The 26,070-nt window shown below is 39.3% G+C and overlaps 2 protein-coding genes across 2 annotated transcripts; one reads left to right on the forward strand and one right to left on the reverse strand.

Annotated features, from left to right (window-relative positions):
- The first annotated feature begins 9,972 nt into the window (after window positions 1-9,972).
- LOC121810314 lies at window positions 9,973-10,377 on the forward strand. The gene has a single exon (XM_042211112.1). The coding sequence runs from the start codon at window positions 9,973-9,975 to the stop codon at window positions 10,375-10,377; it is 405 nt and encodes a 134-aa protein (XP_042067046.1).
- A 3,066-nt stretch (window positions 10,378-13,443) lies between these two features.
- LOC121741800 (CTP synthase-like) lies at window positions 13,444-19,500 on the reverse strand. Its single transcript, XM_042134715.1, has 23 exons — window positions 19,136-19,500; window positions 18,377-18,456; window positions 18,104-18,190; window positions 17,969-18,019; window positions 17,758-17,875; window positions 17,610-17,666; window positions 17,377-17,441; window positions 17,194-17,277; window positions 16,802-16,852; window positions 16,655-16,717; window positions 16,520-16,566; window positions 16,228-16,297; window positions 16,086-16,148; window positions 15,680-15,769; window positions 15,536-15,574; window positions 15,221-15,370; window positions 15,060-15,137; window positions 14,891-14,976; window positions 14,533-14,581; window positions 14,367-14,447; window positions 14,071-14,164; window positions 13,877-13,959; window positions 13,444-13,741 (listed from the first exon to the last, which is right to left on the reverse strand). Exons 1-22 carry the CDS (start codon window positions 19,251-19,253, stop codon window positions 13,892-13,894), a joined length of 1,689 nt encoding a protein of 562 aa, XP_041990649.1. The 5' UTR covers window positions 19,254-19,500; the 3' UTR covers window positions 13,444-13,741; window positions 13,877-13,891.
- Between the last annotated feature and the right edge of the window lie 6,570 nt (window positions 19,501-26,070).

Below are 26,070 nucleotides of genomic sequence, written 5' to 3' on the forward strand. Positions count from 1 at the left end.
CACTGTATTTACAGCTTAGCGAAAAAATTTCATCGTACTTGTCCTCGGTCTTATGAAGTAAACTTCTTTGACCGGACTTGGTCCTTGGTCTTATGAAGTAAACTTCTTTGACCGGACTTGGTCCTTGGTCTGATGAAATAAACATCTTTGACCGGACTCGTCTTTGGTCTGATGAAATAAACATCTTTGACCGGACTCGTCTTTGGTCTGATGAAATAAACATCTTTGACCGGACTCGTCTTTGGTCTGATGAAATAAACATCTTTGACCGGACTCGTCTTTGGTCTGATGAAATAAGCATCTTTGACCGGACTCGTCTTTGGTCTGATGAAATAAACATCTTTGACCGGACTCGTCTTTGGTCTGATGAAATAAACATCTTTGACCGGACTCGTCTTTGGTCTGATGAAATAAACATCTTTGACCGGACTCGTCTTTGGTCTGATGAAATAAACATCTTTGACCGGACTCGTCTTTGGTCTGATGAAATAAACATCTTTGACCGGACTCGTCTTTGGTCTGATGAAATAAACATCTTTGACCGGACTCGTCTTTGGTCTGATGAAATAAACATCTTTGACCGGACTTGTTTTGTGTCCTAATTTGGCGAGTTTTATCGCTCGGATCGGACTTTCCGTTGTCCTAATTTGGGGATCGGACTTTCCCTTGTCCTAATTCGGCGAGTTTTATCGCGTGGATCGGACTTTCCCTTGTCCTAATTCAGGCAAGTTTTATCGCGTGAATCGGACTTTTGTTGCAGTTCGTTTCAGACGAAGTGCTTGATTCTTAAGCTGAATTGTGGTCTTGTATCCTCTTTAGAAGCTTGGACTTCACAATCGTTGGCTTATTGCAGTTCGTTTCAGACGAACTGCTTGTTTAAGCTGAATTGTGGTCTTGTATCCTCTTTAGAAGCTTTGACTTCACAATCGTTGGCTTATTGCAGTTCGTTTCAGACGAACTGCTTGTTTAAGCTGAATTGTGGTCTTGTATCCTCTTTAGAAGCTTTGACTTCACAATCGTTGGCTTATTGCAGTTCGTTTCAGACGAACTGCTTGTTTAAGCTGAATTGTGGTCTTGTATCCTCCTTAGAAGCTTGGACTCACAATCGTTGGCTTATATATGTTCTAAAAAGGGGATCAGCCTTCGAAGAACAAGATACCTCAGTAACATTTGTAAGAGACGACACGCACAGAGAGACAAAACACACAGACAAAACGCACAGAGACAAACAAAGACCAAGCAAACCAAAGAAAGCACATTGACCGAACAGGACTCAAGACTGACTGACCGGACTGTCTCTTACAAATGGAACTTCTTGAGGTTGGAAATGTGCCATGTTCGGGGTACCTGTTCTCCTGACATGTGAGCCAATTTGTAAGACCCTTTGCCGAGGACTTCTGACACCCGATACGGACCTTCCCATGTGGGTTCGAGTTCGCCCAGCTTTTCTGCTCGGCTTACTTCGTTGTTTCTCAAGACGAGATCTCCCACTTGAAATTGCAGCTTTTTCACACTTTGGTTATAATACCGGGCTACTTGCTCCTTGTACTTGGCTGCTTTTATGCAGGCCAATTCTCTTCTTTCTTCGGCCAGATCTAGTTCGGCTCTCAGTCCGTCATCATTCATTTCTGAGGAGAAATTTAGAGTTCGGGGACTGGGTATGCCGATCTCAACCGGAATCACGGCTTCAGTCCGTTTGCTTGTGGGTGGGAGACCGAGCTTTTAAACCTCTGCTCTATGACTTCAGAGACGATTTAGTCTTCCCGGCAGGGAGAGCGTCAATAGTTAGGATTACTCCATCATATTGTGGCTCGTTATCGTCTTCGGGATCCTGTTGCCTTTTCGGATCCTGAGGAGCGCAGTTCGCACCTCCCTGCTTTTTGTTCTTTTTCGGCTGCTTGCTTTGGTATTTTTTTAACGTCCCTGCTTTCACAAGGGCATCAATACCTGCAGCCAAATGTCGGCACTCCTCGGTATCGTGACCGTAGTCTTGATGGAAGGAGCAATATTGATCCTGAGGTCGGCGCGCGGCCGATTTCGTCATCCGCCTTGGTTTTTCGAACATATCGGAATGTAGTTCGAAAATTTCCGCTCTTGACTTGTTTAAGGGTACGAACTGAGCGGGCGGCTTCTCAGGATTGAGACGTGGTCCCAATCTGCCTTGTACCGGTGCCCTTTGAATTCTTTCAAAAGGAGTTCGGCGAGGAAGCCTCTGATCGCTATGATCGGGCTTCTTTTCGTCTCCTCTAGATGAGCTGTCTAAAGACCGTTTTCGACGGTCTGCCTCATCGGCACGGGAGAACTGGTCCGCAATGTCCCACATCTCTTGAGCTGTTTGCGGACTGCATTCCACGAGCTTTCTGTAGAGACCTCCGGGCAGGATTCCATTTTGGAATGCCGAAATGACAAGTAGATCATTGAGATCATCTACTTGTAGGCATTCCTTGTGGAATCTCGTCATAAAGTCGCTGATCCTTTCGTCGCGACCTTGACGTATAGAAAGCAGCTGAGCCGAAGTGATCCGGGCTTCCGCTTTCTGAAAGAACCTCCTGTGGAAAGCATCCATTAGATCTCGGTAAGATCTAATGCTGCCTTGGGGGAGGCTATCGAACCACCTTCTCGCGTTCCCGATAAGCAGCTCGGGGAACAGCTTGCACATATGGACCTCATTGAGACCCTGGTTCGCCATGTTATACTGATAGCGTCCCAAGAAATCATGAGGATCCACTAACCCGTCATAAGTCATCGACGGAGTTCGGTAGTTCTGTGGAAGGGGAGTTCGGGTGATATCGTCTGAGAACGGAGTCTTCAATGCTCCGTACATGGCTAACCCGACATCTCTTCGGTATGGAGGAGATGGAGATCTCCTGTGATTCCGGTACCGAGGAGGAACAAGAACATGTCGGGGTTGAGGATTCTTCTTCCTGGAAGACACGGCACTACTGCGGTAGTGACTTTCATGTCTGGATGAGGAAGGAGAATCCAACATTTTCGTCTTCGGCTCTTGGCTCTTTTGCAGGAAGGCTAAGAACTCATCCTGCTTCTCAGCCAAGAACAGCTTGACAGCCTCATTCAAATCAGGCTGCTGGGAAGACTCGGTGTGTGGACCTTTTGAGCGGCTTGTTCCTTCATCGTGAAAACTGGAAGTAGATGTCTCCCGAGGCTGTTTTCCGGACCTGCGGGCTGGACTAGCTTCCTCATGGTTTTCACGAACGGTATTACGGGTAGTATGTGATCTGGTATGCATTTTTTTTGGGGTGGAAAAAGGGTCAAAAATTCGCTTTATCACAAATTTTGTTCTCTGGTTCCCACAGACGGCGCCAGTGATGAATCCGCGAATTTTTGATGTTAGTAAATGCTGGTAGAGAATAAAGACTACGACACAGAGAATTTACGTGGTTCGATTTACTGAGGTAAATCTACGTCCACGGGAAGAAAAGAGGGCAGAGTTGTATTGCTTGATCTGTTTTCTACAGCTTACAATACAGACTTGCTATATGATCTTTTATGTCTAGAGAGCTTAACCCCAGTCTATCTGATCTAAGTTCTATTTATACACTGAACTAAGATCGTGGCTTGCATCACCACTAATGATGGTTGTGGATGTCGTGGAGGTCATGGAGATCCTGCATGGGTCCACTACCTCTTTGTTTGGTCCGCTTATCCCGCATGAGATCCTGCATGATTTGACACCACTAAATAGATCGTGTAGTGGTCATGAGATCCTGCATGGGTCCACTATCTCCCAGTTCGGTCGAATACTGAGACCGAACTGCTGAACTATTGCTGAGCAGCTTTTGCCGATCTGAGAGTAGAGCTTGATTGGTCGACTTTTACCGAGCAGTAGGCCGGGACCGAATTCTTTGGTAATGCCGAACTGATTGGTCGGCTTTTACCGAGCTGTAGGCTAGGGCCGAACTCTTTGGTAATGCCGAACTGATACTCTTCCTTGGGCTTTGGGTTGATGGGCCGTCACTGCTATTGGGCTTGTTTAGTACGTACTCCATCACTCAACATTAAAAACGAGATTGGATGTATGATTAGAGAGGTCTTGTATAACAAACACATCAAAATTAGGCAAGCTTTCGTTTAATTGGATTACCTTATATTGCAATTTAAATAAATGTGAATCGTGTAAAACGACAACTATTTCCATTCTTTACTTAGTAGATTTGCAATTTTTTACTTGGTTCAGAATCTCACCTTTAATTCCTACTGTGAAATGGTGATCCAAACTTCAACTTCAATGATCGACACCAGAATGAAGATCACAGTTGAATAACAATAGTCAGTAGAAAGAAAGCAATAGCAAGAAGAACACAGGGGTTACGTGGTTCGGCGTTTGATGCCTACGTCCACGGGAGAGAAAGAACGGAGTTTATTGATCAACACTTGTACAACGCACACACTCAATGACAATCACAGCATTGAGCTACAACATGAATCTAATCTCAAGACTCACAAGAACACACAGCTTCAGAAACTCGACTATGAACTATGTGTATGATTATAGAAGAAGCTCGACTTCTAATTTGTGTTGGTGTTGAATAATAATCTGAATAATGCACGCTCTACTGCCTCTTTATACTTCAAGAATTGCATCACAACGGCTTCTAGATGCTAACTGAATTCATAATAGAATCTTGAAATCTTGAGACTTAAGCAACGGTCATCAACTGCTTTAAATGAAATAACCGCAGCTTTGCTTCCATGCATCATTTTTCAACCTTTAATCCCAACAAATCTCCACCTAGGTTGAACAATAATTATCAATTCTCTGTCCTCCTTCCTCTCCATCTCTCCCTTCTTACCTCTGCATCACAGCCACCAAGTCCAAACAATGAGAATGTTTGGACACTGGCAATACTTTGGTTAACATGTCAGCCGGGTTGTCATCAGTCCCTATCTTCTGGATCTTCACTTCCCCTTTGTTCACTTCATCTCTAACAAAATGCAACCTCACATCAATGTGTTTACTTCGTTCATGAAATACTTGATGTTTTGACAGACTGATGGCACTGCTGCTATCACAATGCACTGTAATGGCCCTTTGTTGCACTCCAAAATCATTTAATATTCCTTTTATCCAGAAGCTTTCTTTAACCGCTTCAGCTAATGCAATGTACTCGGCCTCTGTAGTGGATAATGCCACAACTGATTGCAATCCAGACTTCCATGAGATTGTAGATCCATAGAGTGTAAAAACATACCCTGTCTGCGATTTCCTATTGTCATAATTTGTGGCAAAATCCGAATCACAAAATCCCAAAGCTGCTGGCCTTGATGAGTCATAACCTTTCTTATATAATATCCCCATACTCTCAGTTCCTTTCAGATACCTCATTATCCACTTAAGAGCTTGCCAATGAGTCTTACCAGGATCTGACATATATCTACTAACACAGCTGATTGCATAGGCTATATCAGGTCTTGTGCACACCATAGTGTACATTACGCTCCCCACAATGTTAGCAAATGGCAGGCTATTCATATATCTTCTTTCTGCTTCAGACTTAGGCTTCTGATCTGTACTCAATTTGAAATGTGGACCCAGAGGAGTCATGACTGATCTTGAATCAGCCATCTGGAATTTCTTTAGGATCTTACTGATATAATCTTGCTGTGTAAGCCATAGAGTCCCCCTCTTTCTGTCCCTGATTATATCCATCCCTAACATCCTCTTGGCATCACCCAAATCTTTCATCTCAAAACGTGCACTCAAGTCTGATTTAACCTCATCAATCTCACACATATCTGAGCCTGCAATGAGTATATCATCCACATAGAGAAGCAGGTATGCTAGAGTTCTCCCATCCTTTCTCTTCATGTAGACACAACTATCAAATTCTGATTTACAGAACCCAATATTCATCATATGTTCATCAAACTTCTTGTTCCATTGCCGGCTGCTTTGTTTCAATCCATAGAGGCTTCTCTTCAATAGGCAGACTTTGTTCTCATTCCCCGGATCAATGAAACCCTCCGGCTGCTCCATGTAAATGCTCTCTTCCAACTCTCCATGAAGAAAGGCTGTCTTCACATCCATTTGTTGGAGTTCCCAATCATTTTGATATACAACAGCCATTAAGATCCGGATTGAGCTGTGTTTCACCACAGGGGAAAATACCTCATTATAGTCTATACCCTCCTTCTGATTATAACCCTTAGCCACAAGCCGAGCCTTATGTCTGATCTTATTTCCAAAAGCAGCTTCAACCTTCCTCTTGAAAATCCATTTGCAACCTATCAATTTCTGGAACTTGGTCCTATCCACCAGAATCCATGTCTTATTCTTGATCAGTGACTCCATTTCCTCTCTCATTGCCTTTAACCATCTTGCCCTTTCTTTACTTTGCATTGCTTCCTTGTAGTTCTGTGGTTCTGAGCATTCTATCTCTTCTGCCACACATAAAGCATAGTAGACCAGACTGGAGTTGCTGTATCTTGCTGGTGGAGTAATGACTCTTCTTTCCCTGTCTCTTGCAAGTTGATAATCCCTAAGCTCTTGTGCTTGCTGATCTTGTGGAGGTTCTGATCTCATCTGAGTCCCTGCATTCTGATCAGACTCATCACTATCAGAATCTGAACCAACTTCCTCAAGAAGCTCCACCTCCACTGAGTTGTCATTCTTTCCAGACTTGCTCTGATTATTCAGCTCTATATATGGCATTTCTCTTTCCCTAAATGTCACATCTCTACTGATTATAACTCTGTTGTTCCCAGGTTCCATAGACCATAGTCTATAACCCTTTACACCCTTTTGATAACCAAGCATAGCACACTTCATGGCTCTTGCTTCAAGCTTGTTTCTTCTGACATGGGAGTAAGCTTTGCATCCGAATGGTCTTAACCTTGCATAATCACCATGTGAGCCATACCATCTGAAGTCCGGAGTGTCCATGTCAATTGCAGCAGAGGGGCATTTATTCAATAAGTGCACTGCAGTTGCAGCAGCCTCTCCCCAGAACCTTTTCTGCATTCCAGAGCTTGCTAACATACATCTTACTCTCTCCAATATTGTGCGATTGGCCCTCTCTGAGACTCCATTTTGTTGTGGATTGTTAGGCACCGTCCTATGCCTTTTAATTCCCTTCAACTTGCAGAAATTATCAAAATCATGGGACAAATACTCGAGTCCATTATCTGTCCTTAAACATTTCAGAGATGTATTCTTCTCAACTTCAACCTCGGTGCACCACTCTCTGAATTTGTGAAATGCTTCTGACTTCTCCTTCATGAAATAAATCCATATCTTTCTAGAAAAGTCATCTATGAAAGTCAAGAAGTACCTGCATCCTCCTATTGTTGCAACTGGAGAGGGACCCCATATATCGCTGTGTGAGTAATCCAGAGGATGCTCTGATGTGTGTTTCCCAACACCATAAGGAAGCTTCTTGCTCTTGCCCATGATGCACTCCTCACAATGCCTCAAACCAGTGGATACTTCAGAGCTTATTACACCCTTCTTGACAAGAGCCTTTAAACCACCCTCTGATACATGTCCAAGTCTCATGTGCCATAAGTCAAGATCTGTACTAGTAACTGCATTAGCTGCTCCACTTATTACTTGAGCTTGCATGTAGTATAGGTTCCTTTTCCTCAAAGCAGTGATAACAACTTTTGAGTCCTTGATGACCTTCATTACTCCATTCGAAGACACAAAAGAATACCCTCTTTGTTCAAGCACTCCCAGAGAAATCAAATTTCTTTTGATGTTAGGAATGAATCTAACCTCTGATAACACCCTAGCTGATCCATCTGCCATCCGTAGCTTGATGCTTCCAATCCCTGCAATCTTGCATTCCTGATCATTCCCTAGCAGCACAACCCCCTCAGATTCTTGCAGGTCCTCAAACCACTCACTGTGAGAACTCATGTGGAAGCTACATCCACTATCCATGATCCAGACATTTCTTATATTTTCATCTGCAACATTCAAGGCTTCTGCTTCTTGGATCTCTTCCACCATATCTGCAGTGTTCTGTGCATTTTGTTGATCCTGCTGCTTCTTTTGAAGTGCAAAACAATTTTTCTTGATATGGCCCGGTTTCTTGCAATAATAGCAAGATCTTGACTCCTTTTCTTGCATTGGCTTTTGTTTCCAAGGTTTAAGCTTCTTCTGATTCTTCTTCTTTACTGACTTCTTGGAGTCCTCTTTGATATTGAGACTCTCGGATGCTGGATCATTTGATCTTAAAGGAATCTTTTGAAATTCTTTCAATTTTAAAGCAGAGTGTACCTCCTCATAGGTCACCTTGGAGTCCCTTCCAAGAAGGATAGCATCCTTGAATTGCTCGAAGCTTTTAGGCAGGGAGTTGAGGAGCATGAGTGCTTTGTCCTCATCTTTGATGATCTCATCGATGTTCTCCAAGTCATCTATACACTTTGCAAATTCCTCGAGCTGCTCACTGATGCTTCTTGACTCAGAAAACTTGAAAGTAAACAGCCGCTGCTTCAAGAGAAGTCTGTTTGAGAGAGATTTCTGCATATACAAAAACTCCAATTTCTTCCACACACCAGATGCAGTTTCCTCTCTTGAGATTTCTCGCAACACACGATCGTTGAGGCTCAAGATCAAGGTCGAATAGGCCTTATCCTGATGTTCTTGGTATTTGGGATCAGCCTTTTCTGCCTCAGTAACCGTCTCCTTCTTTAATGTCTCCCATAAGCCTTGCTGCATGAGCACGGCTTTCATTTTTAGCCTCCACAGGCCAAAATCATTAGCTCCCGTGAATTTCTCCAGATCAAACTTTGCAGTGGACATTCTGTCGAATACCAGGTGCGCAGAGAACTTGATGAACAAAACCAGAGAGTAGATCTCCTTCAAGAAAACCCCTTAAAACCTCTTCTCTTGCTGATCGCCCAATCCGTTTCCCACAGACGGCGCCAATTTGTGAAATGGTGATCCAAACTTCAACTTCAATGATCGACACCAGAATGAAGATCACAGTTGAATAACAATAGTCAGTAGAAAGAAAGCAATAGCAAGAAGAACACAGGGGTTACGTGGTTCGGCGTTTGATGCCTACGTCCACGGGAGAGAAAGAACGGAGTTTATTGATCAACACTTGTACAACGCACACACTCAATGACAATCACAGCATTGAGCTACAACATGAATCTAATCTCAAGACTCACAAGAACACACAGCTTCAGAAACTCGACTATGAACTATGTGTATGATTATAGAAGAAGCTCGACTTCTAATTTGTGTTGGTGTTGAATAATAATCTGAATAATGCACGCTCTACTGCCTCTTTATACTTCAAGAATTGCATCACAACGGCTTCTAGATGCTAACTGAATTCATAATAGAATCTTGAAATCTTGAGACTTAAGCAACGGTCATCAACTGCTTTAAATGAAATAACCGCAGCTTTGCTTCCATGCATCATTTTTCAACCTTTAATCCCAACACCTACTATTCACCTTCTATCAAGACTTTCATTGCCTCTCTTGCTTTGAGTAAATTTACTACAATTTCAATAGTACATAGTATCGTAACTACTCTCTACAAAGCCACTTCTTACATCAAAATTAAAATATTCATTATTTGAATTTATTCATAATTAATACTAACATTATATACAATGGAGTATATTATACGCATCTCTATAATAACAAATTGCATTTAGCTAACAACCAATTCACAAGTATTGCATGCATCGCTACTTAATTCATTTCACCATTAAGCATCCTTCCATCCACATTTAAGGGGACGTTTGGCTTTACTGAAATTATTTAATTTATGTTCGGATTCTGAATAAAAACAAAATTAGCATTTTACACAGTTGTTTCCAAACAGACCCTCCTCACCAGCCGTAAATTAACCATCTGTTCCCTCAATAACGTTAACCACCAACAATACCCCAAATTTCACATTCCAATCACAACCTACAAATTTTAAAATAATTAAACACTAGAATTCCATCACTGTAGTGTATATACATGAAGCAAAAAGCACCAACAAAAATGTCGAAACGCACCTCACTCGTCGCTCACAGAGCGTGGGAGCTTCTACGCAGGCTGCTGTGCACCAGAAGAGGCGAATTGTGCAGAAACAGAGCCGCGATCACGCGCAGCGCGTTCCACAAATTATTCAAAAAAATCGCGGCCTACGGCGATCACGAGATCTCGTTCCAGAGGACGCCGGTGGTGTACGTGAGGATGCACCGCGCGCCGGCTGCCGTGCGTGGCGATTGGGAGGATGAGGACGATGAGGTGTGGTGCGATCGTGTGCCTCGCGATTGTTTGTTGAAGGAGGCGGAAGAGGAGATGAGTGATGAAAGTGATGAGGGGATTGTTGAGAGGGCGGAGGAGTTCATCACTAAGTTCTATGAGGAAATGAAGCAGCAGAGACAGATTTCAAATATATGAATATGAGTGATGCGGCGGTATTGGAATTGGAATTGATATAATTAAACTCTGGTTTAAGCGCTTCTGGTGATTTCTGTTTCAAAATTTTGGATATGGAGTATATATATATATATATATAGGGTTTTGATCTATGCAAAACTAGATTTAAATACAGAAACGCAGAACAATATCATATTTAGGTCACTTTTAGGTCATAATTAGGTAATTTTTAGGTCATGCTAACAAAGCATGACCTAAAACGATCTTAGCATGATATTAAACCCAAATATTATAATATGACCTAAAATTGCTTAATTATGACCTTCCGTGTTTTTGGTTAATTATTGACCATTAGATCATTTAATCCTAGGGCCAAGATTTGGTCTGCATTTCTGGATTTAAACACATACTTATTTTGATCATCTCCCTATATATATATATATATATATATATATATATAGGTATTTGATCAAAACAAAAATGTCCTTAAACCAAGAATTGCAGACCAAATTATGTCCATTGGATTATTCAATCTAATCTTAAGATTAGATTAATGAACGGCCTGATTTAATTTTGGGATATTAATATTTTAATCATTTTTAATCGATAAAGGCTTATATATATATATATAAGGAATAAGAAATGCGTTTTTTTGTTATAACTGCATATGGATTGAACTCACTAGCAGATTCATTCCTTCAAAATTTCAAATGATTTAACATTTTGCCTAGCAAGATGTTTGACTACGAATCTGAATCCCCCATCTCTATGAAAAAAGCACTCAACAGTATCACAATGGCTGCACTTTTTCTACTGTTCGCCTTGGACTTTAATTTTTAATTTTATTACAAATAGTAATTCAATACTCCTATTTAAATGGACAATTTGACTAGATATTCTTAAAATTTTGTTAAATTCTGATTTTGGATTCTAGCTTTTTTATCTGCCTAATAAATTACTACATTCGTCCCCTAAAAATATAAAATCTTTCCTTCTGAGTCCATCCCCTAAAAATAAAAATATTCTATTCAAAAAAAATTCTTTCTTTCTAATAAAGTGGGACCCATTTTCCATTAAATAACTTTTCTTTCTATCTCTATTTACTTTCTCAATTTTGCATTAAAACACGTGCCGTTTCAAAAGTCTCTATTTTAGGGGACGGATGGTGATACGATCATGAAAGTCGTGCATCAAAGTTTTCACCTACAACTGGCTTCAATCAGCATTCTGCCTATTGAGATGACGTCCAAATGCTCTGAAAATGCCACCAATTTCTTCGCCTTCGAAAGAGCTTCGCATGAGTATCTTACACGCCTCAATTGGGGTTCGGTGGAGGGAGTTATGGCCCATTTACGAATGTCGCGCATTGAAGAACGGGTAAATCCAAAGAGAACGCGTGGCCGGGCGAATTGAGCTATGAAAAAACGCCCGATCGGGCGTTTGGTCCAATTTTGGCGAGTTGAGGCAAAAAGTTCACCCGGGCAGGCAAAATGAAGTGTGGGAAACGCTCGGTCGGGCGTTTTGTACTGTGTTGGAGATTTTCTCTATTTTTAATGCTTTTTCATGGAGTTTTTAACACCTACTATATATACTCATTTGTGAAACATTAAAGAGGAGACTTTTGATGAATTAAGATACTTCCTCCGTCCCGCTTTAGGAGTCCCGATTGAGTCGGACACATATTTTAAGAAAATATTTGAGTGTGTAATAAATAAATGTTGTAGTGGATGTTGGGACCCACTTTTAATAGAGTGTGTAATAAATAAATGTTGTAGTGGATGTTTACTTTGTAGGCATTTTTTATTAGTTTATTCCAACCAGGACCCCTATAGCGGGACACTCGAAATTGATCAACCGGGACTTCTAAAGCGGGACAGAGGGAGTATCTCATTTGTGAGTTTTCCCCTTTGGAAGGGTTTATCCAATTCCTACTTTGTAGGTTGCTAGTTTTCTTTCTTTGATTGAATCAAGTAGATGTATACATCAATGGTGGTTTAAACATAGAGTAGTGGAGCCAAAGGGTGATTAGGATTAATGAAAGTTGCCTAGGGTTGTCTCCATCTTTTTGGTTAAGGTCCTATGGTTTTAATCTTAGTTGCTCATCATTTACGCATTCTCCCATTTCCTATCTCCCATCCATTTCATGTTTGGATCTAGTTTTTGTTGCTAGATCCACCCTATTTTTGTTTGATTTTGTGTTTAGTTGATAGATCATCACTTGTGGCACAATCTCGGGTAAATTAATGGATCACAAATCACATGATCCTTATCAGATGGAGTGTTAAATTATTGATTTGTTTTCAACCAATCTATTGTTATGTTTTGATTTTGCAACCAAATAAGATTTGGGGGATAACATAGATTGATCACTTATTTATATGACATTAATGCGTCAACCAAGACAAACATCGCGTTTTGTGCCGCGAAGAAAGTGGGTTTAAAAAGTTAATTGGACGATTATTATAGGATAGACCAAAATAAAAAAAAAACTGAGACACTTAATGGAAAACAGAGGGTATTATACTCCCTCCGTCACATAAAAATTAAAAATTGACACTTTTAGGACTTCGTGAATTTTAATGCACAATTGGTAAAGTAGTAAAATAATTGGTAAAAAATTATCAGAGTATTATCAGTATAGAATATGGCTCACCTCATTAGAGAGAGAAAAATCACTAAAAATAGAATTTGACTATTTTTGCATAACATACAAAATGGAAAGAGTGTCTATATTAATAATCAAAATCTTGATTGACTGTAAACTCCGGATATATCAATAGTTTGATAATTTATACTATTAGCTAAGTTATGTAAACAAAGAAAATCGAATAATTGCAATGTTACAAACATGGTGCAAACTGTTCAAAAAAAAATCATTGCAATATTTTTAAAAATCAACCCTTTTCTTAAAACAAATGAAGACAACTTTCATGATACGATAGATAGTAATTGCCATGCACTGGTTGGGCGTAAAATACCACAAACTAGGCTCTGCAGAAGCAACATTTTCGCTTTTGAGAAACATTAATCTACTTTATAGATGAGCAGAAAAGGATAAGTGTAAAAAAGGTGCAAATATACATCAGATTCGGCACAAAATTTATGAATTTTCTTGTGATTTAGCCAAAATATTCAAAACTTTTGTCTTGAGTACAACTGCATGCGACCAGGGTATAAACTAAGGCTAACAGACTTGCAAAATTACCTGGGGATCTAATACCAGAAATACATACTTACAATTGGCATAGATGAAGATAAATAAATAAACTAGCATAAAAGAAAATAAATAAACTAACTTTTACCAAATATCAAGATAGACACAGGTTCCATTGGCCTAACACTAGTCGAGCTTTCGATAGCATCACTGACCAAGTCCACAGTTTCCCTGCACCAAAAAAAAATACAAAATACTAAAATATAATCCACTTCGTATTTTATGAAACAACAACAATGCAACACATTATTTCTCACTGACAATAACAATACTGGTAGGAAAAAAGAATTTGGGATTTCTATACACCTTGAAGCAGCAGAACTACAAGCTTCCATTACGAGGATTTTGAAGGTAAGGTCCTAACTGCCCAATTGCCGCCAAAATGAAACCTATAATTACAAATTGAATATATAATCAATGACTCAACTTAGTAAAACAACCACAACAATGATATTCACATATGTATGTAGAGAGCTTTATAAGATTTGCAGTTCCACTACCTAAGAATAGTGGTGAGGGCCTCCCAGGGCGTGACTTGAATTCTGGATGGAACTGAGCCCCGACGTAAAAGGGATGGTCTTTGAGCTCCAAAATCTACATAATAGGACAGATTTGAAGAAAAAAATTTACCGCCATTATAAATCAGTTATGAGCAGTCATGGAGAATGCATAAAAATAAGTAGTAGTACATGTTTGACAAATAAAGCAAGTACAAAATGAAACAATTAATTACACTTGGATAAAATTATAAATTCTCGGAAGTAAATGATAGATGAGAACAAAGCAGGGAGCTTACCTCCATCCGTTTTCCAGTTTCATCTTTCCCAACAAATTTTAGGCCAGATTTCTCTAAGGTATTAACCATTTCTGGGTTCACCTGTACAAAGTCATAATAAATAGTGATGAGTTGAAAGTTTACGATAAAAATTTAAGTAAACGCAGTAATTTTCTAATCAGTTAACCTCATATCGGTGCCTATGTCTTTCATCAACATGCTCTGAGTTATGGTACCTGTACCAGAAATAATAGTTAGAATATCTGACATTGCTAACTGGGTCCACTGAAGAGAAATTGCAAGCTTTGGTGCGGCCTTAATTTGGGAAGAAAACTTGAAACAGAATGACAGAATATGCATATCAAGTCAATTTAGTAGTTAGAATAAAATTTGGTAAAAAAACTAACAGCAACTTGCATAGCTATAGCATAATGAATTGGCATAACAATTTTTTTTACTAATCTTGGTGTCATAAATAGGGATCAGAGGATATTCATAAATCATAGATTTGCAATTTTAGGGAGAGGAAAATGGTTCGCGGTTACAGTTTTGCGGTCAAGCAGTCTGGTGTCTGAAATAGTGTTCTTCGACTACCAAGTCTCATTGTGCTTCCCATGTGAGTTTTTGAACCCTAAAAACAAGGAATGACATCTATCAAATAAAAGAATGTTTCAAAGTGGAATAAACCATTAAATAATTGAGAATGCAAGCTACCTCTGGCATGAATATCACAACAGGGTTTGGGGTATCCTTATCAAACTCGGAGCTGTTTGCTCTTTCCATGCCCAAAACCTGAATATCATATTATGGAATTAAGTCCCTGTCTCCACAATGTGGTCATAAAAAAGGAACAGATGATTAAAGGAAAATCTTACATTTCTCGCAAACTCAATCACGGATATCTGCATACCCAAACATATCCCGAGATATGGAACTTTGTTCTCTCGGGCATATTTAGCAGCCAATAGCATACCTTTGACACCCCGATCTCCAAACCCACCAGGAACCAAGATACATGCAGCATTCTGAAAAAATACAGATAGCTTGTGAGATAACAAATTTTTCAAAAAAAATAACAATCCAAGGGACATAAACCATATTAGACCTAATAAAAAGTATTTACTAGAGTAGATGTAACAATTAATGGAGTGAATACAGGGTAACAGGATAGCTAAGTGAAAAGTCAATACCTTAAGAGTTCTCCAAGCTGTCGCTTGAGCTTCCGGTGTCTGCATTGAAAGATAAATAAGTTGTCAATTGTAAGAGACATGGTTCTCGTATCAAATCATGGTAAAGGTAATTAATCATTGAATGAAAATTTCATATATCCATACAGACAACGCGTTGTCATCTTCAAGATCTGAAGCTGCAATCCAATCAATTGCTGGCTTCAATGAACAGGCAATGCAAGCATGCAAAAGGGCCTGCCAAACAAAGCAAGAGAATAAAATATCACACCATGGCTATAAAAATAATAGGAACTCGGGAAAATTTACTATTTAATTAAGGTGAAATGACAAAATTTTCCATTATGCAAAGGGAGGCATACTTTAGCAAATTTAAACACCCCCCCCCCTCCCAAAAAAATATAGATATATAAATGGGGGGCACAACAGGGAAGTGAAATCAGAAACACCAAGGCAAGATATAAAGTATTCCTAGTGAGTCAGTTACAATCGACCATAGACCACTGGATCATATCACTCTATTGAGAGAGGGGGAGAAAGACAAGGAACCCACCTTCACCACTGACAGATAAGAATCTGCCATTCCAACATATTTCCCGACCATTGCAATTCTCACCTGTAAGAGCACTGAGATTTTCATCTGATTTCCGAAAGAACATAACTGGTGGAATACAATTAAGTGGTATAGTGCTAACAGAGTTTGAGAGATTGTCAAAGGTTTCAGCTCTATCAGTCCATTCTTGTAAATTAGGAGTATTGGCAACACTGAAACAAAGAGCAGCACCATGTCATAAACAGCAACAATTCATGCTATATCTGATGCAACAATTCTTTCCGGTATTTCTAGAAGCAAAATTTGTAAATGTTCTGCTTCAGACATAGAGAACATAGACCAATCAACCAACTGTTGAACAACATTTGTCCTGCATAGACATGAAAAATGAAAAATGAAAAATATGATGCTAAAAGCAAAAATAGAACTCACACCTCTGTAGCTCCAGATGTGTTAGAATGGCATCATGTGCATTTTGACTCTGGACAGGAGAATTATAATCAAAGTAAAAAACCAAGAGATGAATAGGGTAATAGACTGGGAGTGCACGCTTTTACAGAGATACCCACCCGAAGCAGTAGAGGGATGTGCCAAATATTTGGCACGTCATGGATATTGAGTATATTGCTAACCTGGACATATCATCACACATAAAGTTAGAAGAAAAACGACACATAGCACAGTTCAGTATAAAAAAATGACAACTAACAACTTACAGGAACATGGCAAAATTGTGACAATTTTTGCCTTGTATTCTCCAACAGAGGCTGCAATATTAATAAAAAACCAACATCAAATACTAGTGAAAGTGTAGTTAAGAGCTTAAAACCATTTCAAACTTGAGCATTGGTGATCAACCACATTTTCAGATGAGGTCTTGTATGAGACAGTGTCAGGGGTCAAGATACATAAGAACGGTACAGGTAACACCAATAAAATTACAAACATGCCACCATATAAGGCCTCGGGTTCCAGTACGGGTCTTTTCATGCGGATTTTGACCCATAAGATTCTCTCTACAAGTTTTTACTTACTTTTAATAGCCTTCAACTTTTGTTCAAAGATTTTCGCTAAAAAAGAAAATATCTTGTCCATAGTAACAATGTACCTCTGCTGAGCGGCAAGCTAGAAAATGTGGGGTCAAGCCTAATGCCCTCAATTCGCGGACACTATGTTGTGTGGGTTTAGTTTTCTGCATCGAGTGGAATGTGGGAGATAGGAATTTAGCTTCACAAAAAGTATGTAAATAACAAGACTGTAGAATTTAATCTTTTTAAATAACAAATACTACCTGTTCACCAACAACTCCGAGAACAGGGATAAGGCTGACATGGATCAAACAGAAATTATTTTGCCCTGCAAAAGAAACAACCAATAAGAAGTGAATCCACTAGGACCATGAGACCCACAATGAGGTGTCTTAACCCTTAAAGCAAGAGAAAGAAATGAATGGTTAGTAACAAAAAGGGACCTGCAATATGAAAGCTTTAGGCTCCCATATGGAGGCAATTTATTCAATCTTACCCACAGAGAAGAGTAGCTGTCTCAGAGCTTCAATGAACGGCATTGACTCAATATCACCTAGAGAAGGAACACTAAGATCACTGAGATAACAAATTTGAAGATTGATTTTGAAATAAAGAACATGAATCTTAGGCAAATAACTCTTTACCAACAGTGCCGCCCAATTCTATAACACAAACATCTGCAGGACCTTCTTTCCCATCCACAGGGATATGTGATACTGATTCAATCCAATTCTTAATGGCTTCGGTAATGTGGGGTACCACCTGAACTCAAACCAGAATGCAACAAGGGATGAGAATAAGAGTCAACGTCACTTGTTCCATCCAAACAAAACAACACCTAAAAACTACAACAACCTGTACTGTCTTCCCAAGATAATCCCCTCTCCGCTCCTGTTCAAGGACAGACTGAAAAAAGGATTGCAAAATTAGCCTCGACAAAAGAAACATATAATAACGTCCACTACAAACCTTAGGCCAATAGTATATTACCTGATATATCTTTCCTGTAGTAATATTGTTGTCCCTAGTAAGTCTCACATCCAGAAACCTTTCATAGTTACCTAAATCAAGATCCACCTATCCAAAAGTTGCCAAAAAATTAAAACTTTATACAAGTTGCAGGGTTAACACACATAAAGCCTGTATATTAAAACTTTATACAAGTTCAAAATAAATCTTAATCTGATACTTCTTGAGACATATAGTGTGTAACAAGTTTAATGCAGTAAAGCTGATACTTTTGGTTAGCAAGATTGGGGATACCTCGCCTCCATCATCAAGAACAAAAACCTCCCCATGCTCAAAAGGGGACATTGTACCAGCATCTGTATTCAAATATGGATCTACATGCATATAAAGGCGAAATAAGTAGGCACCCATGAACAAAGTATGAAAAAATCCATATTTCTGAACAAACAATTAAATTGATATGCCTACAGATAATATACAAACTGGACTACATAACAGAGTTAGACAAAAATACTTATGATGGCAGAATCATCATCTCAAATCATAGTTAAGAATTTCACCAAGCAATCATGAAATGCTTATCAATAAAAAATGAACTTCAAATAAAAAAAAGAAAGTCAAACGTTCTACAGAAAGGGCAGGAATACAACTAAATGAAATTACTATCCATTATGCAATGCATTTCAAGAATATTATATTCAAACAAAAAATCTAAAACATTCATACGTTCGAACTTTCACCGCGCCGCGCATGCAATAAAATATCGAGAAACCAATGCTCATCCCCATCCAAATTTAAGTTAAACAAATTCGATTCAGCTTCTTACCACACCAATCATCATTTCCAAACTCTGAAAATGCAATTCAACATCACGTAATAAAGATTGAAATCAAATACAAATAAAAGCCTCATGCAATTACGTATTCCTTCAGGAATATACTCGCATTCCTATTTTCACAATCCTCGATCCACGCCATTACAGCGGAAAACCCAAAAAAAACACAATAATTGACATATAAAACAACAATCAACCGCGGAAAATAGCTAACACACCAATTTTAATGGAGGTGACACGCAGGCCGCACGCTTTCAGCACGACGCCGATGCTGCTGGCGGTGACGCCTTTTCCGAGGCCGCTCACCACGCCTCCGGTGACCAAAACATACTTCATTTCAAACCGTTTCTTCTCAATCAATCAGGAAAAAAAATTGTGAAATCGAATATTAAATCGGTTATACGGCGTGTCAGAAATCCGAGCGGGAAGGGGAAAGTTCTTAGCTCGTGGAATAAAGGAATCTCTCAGCTATGTAAAACTGGAGTCGCTATCGCTGTTTCTACAACGGCTCTCTGTTTCCATTTCACGAGGGTTTCCTTAACATAAATAGCTCATGGAAAGGCCAAAGCCCTAATTCCTAAAACCTTCCAAATTGACTAAAATGGCAAATGTGATAAAGCAAAATTTGTCAAATCTTTATGGATTGCAAATCATGATGGCCCATTGTGAATGGGCCTATTAACGAATATTTCCACATATGGTTAATTTAAAATCTAAATTTTGCCTAAATTCATTGTATATTCTTCATGATGATAGTCAGGTTTAATTACGTAATTTGTCGCCTTGAACAATAATTTAATCTTAAAACAACGAATACCAAGTTCTTACTATATGTGGAGTATTGATTATGAGATCTGTGCCAACCAAATTGATTTGTTGCGATAAAAGTTATCTATAGTTTGAGTGGAGGCATACCAATTGGTTTGGAATATGGTTAGTTGATTAAAATTTGACAATTCAATGAATATGTGTCACTCGTTCATTGAATTGAAAAAAATAGTGACTCGAATTTCGTGTCTTTCCTAATGTGTCATCCTCATTCACATATGATATTAATGACTTATCACTTATCTAATTTTACAAATAGAGCAACCTGATAATTGTTGTGACTAGATTATTGGCAAACGTCACGTTACATTTTGTCCCATATAATTGATGTTATATTATCCATTCTTATTTATCATTTTTATTAAAATGGGGGATAAATTACACCAATACTATTATCCATAGTTAGAGGGAAAATGAAAAAAATGTTACTTAAATTTTCTCTTATCTTTATATTTACAACTAAATAGGATATACTGTTAACATAAAAATAAAATAAAACAATTAGAGGTCAATACACCATTTTGTTCCTCCTTTGTAAACTTTCGAGCAGTACTACTTTTAAGTACATACCTATGTTAATAGGACAGAGACAGAAAAAAAAATGTTAGTAAAACTTTGTTTTCTAATTTTTTAATTTTTTTGGATTCATAAGAGTAAATTCACGGAAACCAAGGCGTCAGGGAGGGGGCCGAGTGGCAGCTTTTCATGCATTAAAACCGGCCGGTTCCGGCAGTTTTTAGACTGGAAACCGGCGGTTAACCGTGAAAACCGGCGTTAACCGCCGGTTCGGTGGCTTTCGGTGACGGCGCGGGACACGAGGCGACATGGCGCAGCTTTTGGCAGACGGTTTGTTGACCGAACCAGCGGTTTTGTCGTCGAAACCGGCGGTTTTCCGACAAATTCAATTTTTTTTCGGATTTCAAATTCAAATTCTTCCATTTTCCCCCCATTTTTATCTATAAATACCCCCATCTATCCTCATTTACATTCACCCCACTCTTGTGTTAATAAGAGTTTCTCTCTTCAATCTCTCAATTCTCTCTCTTTGTCTCCAATTTCTCATTTGTGTCATTGTGCTTCCATTTAATTACTCAAGTGTTACTCTTATTACGCATTGTTATACGCTTGTACTTGTTCCCGTAGTTTTATAAGTTGTCTTTCTTTCTCAATTGCTAAAACAAAAAAATATATATTATTCCATATTTCTAGATTTCTACTATATAATTTGTTACTATCAAGATGTCTTCATCCCGAGAAGGTCGTGTTGATAAGGGAAAGGAAAAGTCCAAGAGGCCATCTCGGAGATCCGTTATTGATGAGATTTCTCAAATGAACATGGATGCGTGGCAGGTTAATATTTATTATCTACTAATATAATTAATTTTGAATTACGTTACATTATTATTCATAATTTTATTTGATATTTACAATACAAATATTATTTTGTAGACTCGAGAAGAGCAAGATATGACACATGCTATTGCTCTCTCTCGCTCTCAATCCCAAGTCGATGCTTATGTTGGTACCGGTAGTGGTGCTCTCCCGGTCGCAGTCCCTATTCTCAACAAATTCCAACTCATGTGAATCTTGATGAAGACGACGATGATGATGATGACGATGAGGAGGTACATGCGGAAGAGGTTCAAGAAATGCCACCCCCACCACCACCAAGCAGTCGTCGTGGCCGTAGTCGTGGTCGTGGACACCCTCCTCAACCTCCTAGACCAATTGAAAGGTCTTTAACCTCAAACATCATGATGAAACATTTCAAGAAGGTACAAGATAGTAACGATCCTGACACTTATAATGTGTATTGCAACTATTGCGAAAACGTATACACATTCCGAAAGGGTGGAGGATACAGTACATTTACCCGCCACATGGAGAAAGCGCATCCGGTCGAGTTTGGTATCGCTCCAACCCAAACTCAACTCAACTTTCAACATGGAGTCGGGACCGGGAGTGGGACGGGTACATCCCAAACATCAGGTATGCGTAGCAATACTCTTTTTAAATATGATCACAAAAATGCTCTTAATGTGATGTCTAGATTTGTCGTTATGAAACATTTTCAATTCAATGCTTTTGATAACAATGCTTTTGAGTTGAGTATGTGACAAGTTTATAATGCCGCTGCAAGAAAATTGAGTCGAACTTCTATGACTCGAGCCGTTGTTAGACAATGCATGGAAAAGAAGGCGCAATTAGGTACGTTTATTGTTAACTTAGGGCATAAAGTTTCTATTTGCTCTGATGTGTGGACTGATTGTTTTTGCAAAAATTCGTATATGGGCATCACTGTGCATTTCGTTGATCACAGTTGGACTTTAAACAAACGTTTGATTGCATTTCAGGAATTTCCCGCACCACACACTGCACAAGCAATTGCTCAATTGATCACTCAAGTTTTGAATGAATTTCAATTGATCAATAATTTTTTTCTTCCATTGGTTTTGACAATGCTAGCACTAACACTGCTAGTATAGATAAACTAATCAGTGCATGTTCTCCTGTTATTGATGGCAAATATTTTCATGTGCGATGTATTGCACATATTTTGAATTTGTGTGTTCAAGATGTGATCGATTTGTGGCAAAAGTATGTTGATCCTATTAGAACTGCTGTCAAGTTGATTCAGAACAAAGCTCCTATTGGTAGAGCTTGGAAGAAATATTGTCATAGCAAGCAATGCAGGTACACCAACTTTCGTTTGGAAGTTTCAAATCGTTGGAACTAGACGTATGATATGTTGGAGTCGACTTTGAACCACATTGAATATTTATGTGACTTTTTTAGAACTTGCTCTCATGTTCCTTCTGATTTGCTTTTGATACCCGCTTGTTGGGACCACAACATGGATTTATTTTGATTATTCCGCGCTTTCAAAAATGCCACTGTTGAGTTATCCGGTGTTTATTATCCTACTTCTTTGCGCGTTTTGGAGCATTGCATGAATGTGGCAATTGGTTTTAAGACATGTGTGAAAAATACTCAATTCATTGAGTTGAAGGTTATTTTGTTTTATATGGTTGAAAAATGGTTAAAATATTTTGCATGTATTCCAAATGTGTTTTTGATTGGAAAATGCTTGGATCCAAAGTGGGAGTTGCATGGTGTTTATAAAATTTTAGACATGTACTATGGTTGTTTGCACGATTTGGATTTTTCTCAACTCCGTGAAATGGCCTTGACAAGAGGAGAGTGCTTCGAACTAAGTATTCCGGGTGTTGATGAAATCAAACTAAGGTTAGATAGTGCACTTCGTGCTCTCTACGCGGAATATGAAATGCGGTATAACACCGCTCACCAGGTATGTGCTCCTCCTAGTCCTTCCACATTTGATTTTGGTGGCGGGAATTTTAGCAATGTCATGATTGATCCAGTTGTAGTATCACAATTGCAAGATCTATACGGTAGTACAACCAATAAGACTAGAGCTACTAGTGAGTTAGATATATATTTGGAATCGCGCTCTATTTTTCAAGATGCATGTCCTCCTACTCAACAAATTGACGTCCTTAATTGGTGGGGAACACATGACAAAGAGTTTCTGATACTCTCCATCATGGCTAAGGAGATTTTTGTCGTTCCCGCTTCCACCGTCGCCGTTGAGCAAGCTTTTAGTGTCGGTGGTTGTGTCCTGGACGACAAAAGGAGCAATCTCTCCGCCAAGAACATGGAAGCCACTATGTTACTTGATGATTGGGCAAAGGCGGACATGAGAGCACAAGAGCCGGATTTCGCCTTCCGTGTAGAGGGTGATGGTGAAGAATTTTCCTCTGATGGCGATGACGAGGTCAGAAGCGAGAGCAGTCAACCATAGCAATGACGGGGGGGGCAGTGAATGGCGAGCACGACCGACCAAAAAGGTAAGCAAGGTAAGAGAACTACGTGGGCTTTGATTCCTCAATAAAATTGTGGATACGTAGGCAACTCAACTTAAATTTGAAAAGTTTAACTTTGAAAGTTTATGTTGAGCTCAAGCCCTTTTCAATTTTTCCCCCCCATTTCATGTTTTTTTATTTACGTTCCGACGACACTTGTAAATTATATTATATTGTTGTATGTTGTATACTTGTATATGTATTGTATCGTTGTCCGTTACAACTCAAATTCAATAAAATTTATATCATTTTCACCTTATTCGTCTTATTTCAATTTTAAATTATCCATTGTATTGTTCCAATTTATTGTATAAGTCCAAATTAAAAAAAAAAAACGAATCGTGAAACTGCTGGTTTTTGAACCGGAACCACCGATTTTCGAACCGTGGGCAACACTAGTCCCGACGGATTGCCGATGTTCGGCGGTGGTGCACGGTGGCCGGGTACAGACCCTGACGAATACTGGCCCTTCAACTCCAACACCCAGTACGATCCGAATTTCAGCACGGATACGTACGAGCTGTCCGACATGGAGCCATCCCCCACCTGCGCCTCCGCCCCCAAGGAGATGAAGAAGAGGAACAGGCACAGAGCCCAGAAGTTGCCGCCTCCGGATAAGAACGAAGAATTCGCCCCAGGGAGGACGAACTACAGCCTGAGGAAAGCGTTCTTTTGACGAAGTGTTAGGTTGATATTTCAGAGGACCCGGTGTTTGCCAACCACCTAAAGCAAATCGCATACTGGGATTAGGTGAAGAAACAGCTCAATTTGTTCTCAGCGGAGTATATGAAGTGCGTGAGGGGGCAGGGCAGGGGTGAGAGTTTTACCGATGTGCGCGATAAAGCGCTTGCGTCGTACATTTCACTGTACGGCGAGTTCAAGCACTACTCCTCCTGGTTCATCGTGAAGGACAAGCAGAAGTTCCAAGGAGGGATTATGCTCATATCGGCTGCGTCGAAGAGGACGAAGAACACCCCTGCTGCTGATTATACGAGCAGCGACAGCGGCGCACCTCCGATGGACCTCAACCAGCCGATGTATGAGGATGAGAGTTTGGGCACACCGATGTCCTCCCGGCATCCCATTGGCAAGAAGGCTGCCAAGAATAACGGGAAGGGGAAGGCGACGACCTCACAGAACCCGGCCCCGACCGCGACCCCAACCTCGTCCTCGCCCCCTGCTCCGACTTCGGCTGCAGCATATGCCTAAGGGGAATTGGTGAGGGTCGCCACGCAAAGGACGTTGTTGGACACGCACAAAACCCTTAGGCAGTGCGACGACCCGGATGAAGCCCAATACCTCAAGAAGATGCTCGATGCTCTCCAGCGCCAGTTAGGAATGCTTTAGACTAGCCTTTTTATCTGTAGTGCACTTGTTTTTCATTTCCACTTTCATACATTTTTTTTGTAATTAAGTAAATGTAGGATTTGCCTTTAAATTGTGGTGCTTTTTTATTTATTTTGCTCGACATATTTGCAAACATAAAAATTAAATACAAAACAGAAGTTAAAACTATAGGGCGGACTATATGGCATCCCACTGCAGGTGGAAGGGTATGAGGATAAAATGCTGATGTGGCAGAGGATATGGCGCCCTATTAGTGAGGCAACTATTTTGTTTTGCCAAAGGAGTAATCTCATCAAAAATCACTACGACGTTGAAAATAACTATGCGAACCAATGTTTTATAAATAATAGTACTTACTACTCCCTCCGTCCCACAAAGATTTTCCCATTTTTTCATTTCCGTCTGTCCCACAAAATTTGTACCATTTCACTTTTTTACCATTTTTGGTAGTGGACCTCATATTCCACTAACTCATTCCTACTCACATTTTATTATAAAACTAATATATAAAGGTATGACTCACATTCCACTAACTTTTTCAATTCACTTTTCATTACATTTCTTAAAATCCGTGTCCGATCAAAGTGAGACAATCTTTGTGGGACGGAAGGAGTAACAATCAATCACTCTGTGAAGCATATGCACAAGCAAACCGCTTTATCTTTGATTTATAAGTATATTTTACTGAAAATAAAAAAAATGGATTCTATTTTTTTTTTCTGGTTGGCCACTTAAAAATTAATATTAATATTCTTTTTAATAAAATTATTTTTCACAATTCAAAAACATAGAGTACTCCGTACTATATTTGTCTCGTTATACTTAAATTTTTTTTTTTATACACATAAGATTAATGAATAAATGTTCAGTAAATAAGTATACTGTAAAAAGTCATATAAGTGATAATGAAGTAGATAAGCAACATAGAATAAAGTAATATAGAGAATAAAATAAATAATTGAGTATAGAATAATACGATAGTACGTAAGAGATACTATTAACTATTATTAACTATTAAGTGTGTTGAATTTTGCAAAAAAGAAAATAACTTAATTATAATGGGATGCTTGAAAAGGGAAAAGGGAAAATGGCAG

Source organism: Salvia splendens, chromosome 7 (assembly GCF_004379255.2).
Source record: "Salvia splendens isolate huo1 chromosome 7, SspV2, whole genome shotgun sequence".
Classification (NCBI taxonomy): Eukaryota; Viridiplantae; Streptophyta; class Magnoliopsida; order Lamiales; family Lamiaceae; genus Salvia; species Salvia splendens.

Coding starts and splice junctions, on each gene's coding strand:
- LOC121810314 (XM_042211112.1), top strand. CDS start 9,973: ATGTCGAAACGCACCTCACTCGTCGCTCACAGAGCGTGGGAGCTTCTA.
- LOC121741800 (XM_042134715.1), bottom strand. CDS start 19,253: ATGAAGTATGTTTTGGTCACCGGAGGCGTGGTGAGCGGCCTCGGAAAA. Junction 16,853..17,193: donor TAGCTTGCCGCTCAGCAGAG/GTACATTGTTAC, acceptor TTAATATTGCAG/CCTCTGTTGGAGAATACAAG. Junction 15,770..16,085: donor CTTATCTGTCAGTGGTGAAG/GTGGGTTCCTTG, acceptor TTTGTTTGGCAG/GCCCTTTTGCATGCTTGCAT.